The sequence below is a fragment of the Netta rufina genome (assembly GCF_964035555.1).
Source record: "Netta rufina genome assembly, chromosome: 1".
Lineage (NCBI taxonomy): Eukaryota > Metazoa > Chordata > Aves > Anseriformes > Anatidae > Netta > Netta rufina.
In genome coordinates, this window is record NC_140123.1 from 162,931,326 (window position 1) to 162,936,840 (window position 5,515).

Sequence of the window (5,515 nt, forward strand, 5' to 3'; positions counted from 1 at the left end):
ATCCCCAGGCGAGACAGGCTTAAGCCAGGCTTACTCAGCCAGCACTGAACTAACTCTTCGTGATGAGACAGCAGGAGCACGCTAGGTGTGTTGGAAGACCGTGCGTACCCTTGACTCATGGACTCCTCGAGCAGTAACTTGTTGGTTACTTCTCATGCAATGACAATATTAGCTCTGACATGTCAGGCTTCTAGCTACACAAGGCGATAATCTGGGGAGGGGGATGAGATATTTGGGATAGTTCTTATTGCTGCACTACCCTGAAGACGGAAGACTGTGAGCTTGGGGTTCATGGTTGGTTTCATAGAATCACAGAGTCATAGAGTCACGAAATGGTTTGCGTTGGAAGGGACCTTAAAGACCATCTAATTCCGCCCTCCTTGCCATGGGCAGAGACACCTCCCAACATACTGGGTTGCCCAAAGCCCTACCCAGTCTGGCTTTGAACAATGCCAGGGATGGGACATCCACAGCTCTGGGAAACATGTGCCAGTGCCTCATCACCCATGTACTAAAGAACTTCTGAATATCTAATCTAAATGTACTCTCTTTTAGTTTAGAGCCATTACCCTTTGTCATATCACTGCACTCCCTGATAGAAGAGCCCTTCCCCAGATTTCCTGTAGGCCCCTTTTAGGTAGTGGAAGACTGCTGTAAAATCTCCCTGGAGCCTTCTCTTCTCCAGGCAGAACAACCCCAATATTTTCCTTTATTTGCCATTTAAATTGCACTGAGAAGGATTGTGCTGGAGGCATCCAAGTTAGTTATCTGCAGGATAAAAGGCAGTTAAAGCTTTCTTTCACTCATACCCATAAACAAAAGCCACAAGTGTTTCAGAGAAAGTAACAGAGGGAAACCAACCAAGGAGAGTTTCCTGTTCTGTATTGCTCATCTTTGGATCTCACTAGTACTGGGTACTGATGTTGTTTGAACTTGTCAAAAGAGTGTAAACTGTATCATGATTAACACCTGCTCTTGTATCACCTGGGACAAAAGTGACAAGGCAGCTCAGTCTCAGTGCCACAGGGCACTGGGCTAACACCTTGAAAAGGGCCTCATCTTCTTCCTGCTGCCCACACTCCTGCAGTATTGCACAACCTTGTGCAAAGTGCAGAGGACTTGTAAGGTGAATTGGCTCCTGCTAAGGGACTTGGCTTGCCCATGATAGAGAGCCAGTGCCAAACAAGGGGACAACTCTGCTGCCACAGCCCTACATTCTTAAAACTGTGGTGTCCTTTCCTGGTGAGGTGGGGTTGAACATCTGTCCTCTCCTTCCCCGGTGCTGCAGCACCCAGGTGGTTGATGCAATAGCCTCTGACTTTTCTCTTTCTACAGCTCCGAGGAAACATTTCCCAGTGGGGTTGTTCAAGAAGGCACCAAGATGACAACGCCAGCTCCCCGAGGCTGCGGCAGCATCCATTCTGACTACTACCTGCTCTGTGACATGGATAAGGCCTGGGGGATTGTCCTGGAGTCACTGGCTACAGCAGGCGTCCTCGTCACCATTTTCCTCATTTGCTCCCTCTTCTTCCTCATCTGTAAAGTCCAAGACAACAACAAGAGGCACATGATCTCCATTTACTTCTTCTTTCTCTTAGGAACACTCGGCATTTTTGGTCTCACTTTTGCCTTCATCATTACAAGCAATGACAATACTCGTCCCCCTCGCTTCTTCCTATTTGGAGTCCTCTTTGCACTCTGCTTCTCCTGCCTTCTCACCCATGCCTTCAACCTCATCAAACTAGTGAGAGGAAAAAAGTCCTTCTCCTGGCTGGTGTTGCTGCTACTCATTGTTTCCTTTGCCCTCGTGCAAATTGTGATCAACATTGAGTACCTAGTCACCATGCTAGTAAATTACAGAGATGATTTTCTGAGTATGTCTTCAGAGAAGGCCAACAAGGACTTTGTCATGCTTCTAATCTACGTGCTCTTCCTGATGGCTTTGGCCTTCCTGATGTCCATGTTCACATTCTGTGGGCCATACAAGGGCTGGAAGAGACACGGGGCACACATCTTTGTCACTGTCCTGTTCTCCATTGCCATTTGGGTTGTGTGGATCACTATGCTCACAAAAGGCAACCAACGTTTAAGAAGACCTGAATGGGATGATCCTGTTGTGGCCATTGCTCTGGTGTCCAATGGATGGATCTTCTTGATAATGTATATCATCCCTGAAATCTGCTTCCTCACTGCCCCTGTGAAGCTGGAGGACTACCCTCCAGAAAATGACTTCTGCCAGCCCACACTGATAAAGCAGACTACTGGAGTGGACAACCGTGCCTACACCCAAGATGAAATTGTGCGAGGTATGATGAATTGATTGACTGCACTCTCCCCCAGCCCTAAGCATGCATGCACCACTGCATGTGCAGTTAAAAAATGTAGGAGGGCTACAAGACAAGACTTGAAGGTGATGAATAATTTAGAGGTAGGAAAGTTTCAGACTGATGAAGAAATGCAAATGGAAATGGATCTCCAGACAGACCAGGGAAAAGAGTAAGGATCAAAGCAGAAATCACAGATGTGTAGGAGGAGTGACTGAATGTCCTGGTGTGTCAGATTGAGAGGTAATTCCCTATGACTCTATTATGTCTGGAATGTCCATGTAAAAAATCAGGACAGTTTTTTGTTTGTCTCTTAGCAATGCTTCTGCACCTGGGACCTCTCCAAGTTATACCTAGGATATTTTTTCTTCCAGTTCAGATCTTGTTCCCATTATCCATTTAAAAATAAAATCCAAAAAGGAGGCGAGGAGGTCTTACTTTGCTGTCTAAGTCTCATTCCTACTGGGACAAAGCAAAACATTTTATCAGTTGAGACCTTCCAAAGCTATGGAGGGGAGGTGTGACTGCACTCCTTGTGAATAGTATGATTGTCAGCAGATCCCAGTGATCTGCTGTTGAGATCACGTTTGTCCCTTGCAGTCAGACCTCCTGGTTTGTCAAAGAATAGCAGAGAAAGGATGTGCTCTCTCAGGGAGTACTACAGAGGGGGTTTTGTGAATGTCCTTTGGAGGGTTTTGGGCAGAGAGGAGGAGAGTAATCGTGAGACAACAGGAGGTGGTCTAAACTCCAAGGCCACCTTAGAAATGTACTATTATTTGCAATACCATTCAGTCCTGCTTTTATAAAGAAATGTTTAACAAGAAACTGACCCATGGATCTTAATGCATTCCTGCATGAATGTTGCATTGAGTTTCGTCAAACTAAAATCAGCTGTTAACATAGTTGCAGGCTCTTAAGTCTCCCTTGGTGTGGTATTTCTGAGCTACCAAGTGACACTAACTCACTAACTTTTCCCCCTTTTTGTCTTGTGACTCAGGAGACAGGGAAGACCCCAGCTACTCCCCGTACTCTTCTCATTTTCAGCTGAAGGTAAGTTCACACCCCTTTTCACCCATTTCACCAGATGTAGGCCACAGTCCAGGGACTGACTGGAAGGGGAGGAGAAGGGTCAAAGCCAGATGGGCACATAGTAGTCTCTGCAGAGGCAGGTGGATGCTTCCCATGGAGCTAGGTGATGCCAGGATGTGTGCTTGTAGAGGTGCCTGTGTCTGGGAGGAGGGTTTGCCTGTGACTATGGGAGGCAAGAGGGACCCAAGGCAAAATCTCAGGTTGTGGTTTTCTATGATTCTTGATGTGATATCACATAAGAAGTTCTCTCTTTGAACACAGCTCCTGCAATAGTCTGTGCCCATTCCTCAGCAGACTGCTCCTTTTCCCATCCCATGACCTGAATATATTCTCACCAGCCAACACCACGAGTTGGTAGTGCAGGCCCAGAGTGTCAGCCTGCATGCTGCAGTGTGTGTTCACCAGTCCTCCTTCAGCCCATGGCCTGGCCAGGACTAGTAGCTCGCCTTCTGTCCTCACATGTCCTCTGGAGGCATGTCTCAGCAGCTGGTTTGTGCTGCCAGGATCTTCTTCTGCAGTGTCATCAGTCACAGTCTTTGGAAACCTTCAGTTCTGTTTCCTCCTCCCCCTGTATTTTTAACTCTATTTCGTAACTTTTTTTCCCATTTTTTGAAAGTAAAAACCTTCTCACTTCCTTTTCAGACCATTGACACCCGGAATGATTTCTCCATCCCTCGGCCCAAGGCACAGACAAGCCCATACCATGACTACACTGGTGGGAAAGGCCCCATGTAACAGCTCTGCAGGCAGCAAAGAGACTGAGCACCCATCAGCAAAGGCTCGGGGAATAGGCCACACAGTGACAAGCACACTGATCCTGCAGAAGAGACAGTCTCAGACCCCCACTGGCAATGCTGATGATAAGGAGAGGGGCCCTCTTTTCCCTCAGTTCTCCCACAGGCACCTTTGTAGCCCCCTCTCATTCCTCGAAGACTTTCAGATATTGCTCTAGCAATCCTGTCCTTGCTCACCCAGATTCTCTGTGGGATGGAGCTCATCTCTTCAGATAGAGAAATGTACTAGGAAGAGCCTGGCCTGGCCTATTTTCAGCAGGAATGCTGCAGGGCTGGAGGAGCAAGATCATCAGCTGGGCATGGGACCTGCTCTGCCCCAGATCAGCCCATGTGGCTGCCTGGGCCCCATGTCAGACAGGAGAACAGGAGGGAGCAAGAGCATCAGCCCTACATGTCCTGGCTCCTACCCACCTGCGAGCACGTCACAGGTACTGGCAAGGTGCCCTTATCTAACCACTATCATTTTTGTGCCTGTTCCCAGCCCTGCTTGGCTCTCCTCCAGCAATCAGTGGAGGAGAGATACAGAGAGAGATTTAAAACAAACAAACATACAAAACATCATTTTTTTTTCCTCTTAGATCCATCAGCTAGGGACCATACATGATGAAGAAAAATAAAAGGCATAAAAACATCCACACATATTTACCGTGACATATTTTCTGATTTGCCCTCTATTATCAGCCTTCCCCCTAGCTCTGACTCCTGACCACGAGCCCCACTGAGCCCCCCAGGGAGCCTGCTGTGCCCCGCAGACCCTCCCTGCCACCCCAGCCTGTGGGTGCCTGCAGACAAAACCCCTTCTCTGCAGCTGTCTGCAATACCCCGGTGGGATCCCATCCCGTGCACCTCTGAGCTCTTCCTCCCAAGTGTTTCTGTGGCATTAACATCGACATTTCCCAAGCAGCCAGGCTACGGAGGATGGGCACTCTTTGTCCCAGGAATGAGCGAACACAAGTGTGTGCACGTGTGTGCCTGCGCTTGTGCTGTGAGGACTGCACCCTGGCGATGAGCAATGAGCCTGCAGAACTGAATCACTCTGCAGCCTGCATCTGGCGAATAGCTCTCCATGGAATTTCACATGTAAATACACAGAGCTCTCCAGGTCTGTGTGTATGGTACACTGGTGTCTGACACAGCTATATATTTATTTAGTACTTTGTATGTGGAATATTTAATTAATAAAAACCTGAACCACCTCACTACAAGATACTGGTGTTTTTCCTCGGTGACACAGCTCCTCTAATGGCAGGTGGGGTGAGAGGTTGACAGCAGCAGCTCTCCATGGCTTGGTGTGGGCCACCTGGGAGG

The 5,515-nt window shown here is 48.1% G+C and overlaps 1 protein-coding gene across 1 annotated transcript; it reads left to right on the top strand.

Moving 5' to 3' along the window:
- Nucleotides 1-1,369: 1,369 nt before the first annotated feature.
- On the top strand, nucleotides 1,370-4,148 carry LOC311213422 (retinoic acid-induced protein 3-like; the record flags this gene model as incomplete). Its single annotated transcript, XM_084293402.1, has 3 exons — nucleotides 1,370-2,306; nucleotides 3,322-3,374; nucleotides 4,056-4,148. The coding sequence occupies exons 1-3, from the start codon at nucleotides 1,382-1,384 to the stop codon at nucleotides 4,146-4,148; spliced, it is 1,071 nt and encodes a 356-aa protein (XP_084149528.1). The 5' UTR covers nucleotides 1,370-1,381.
- Nucleotides 4,149-5,515: the final 1,367 nt, after the last annotated feature.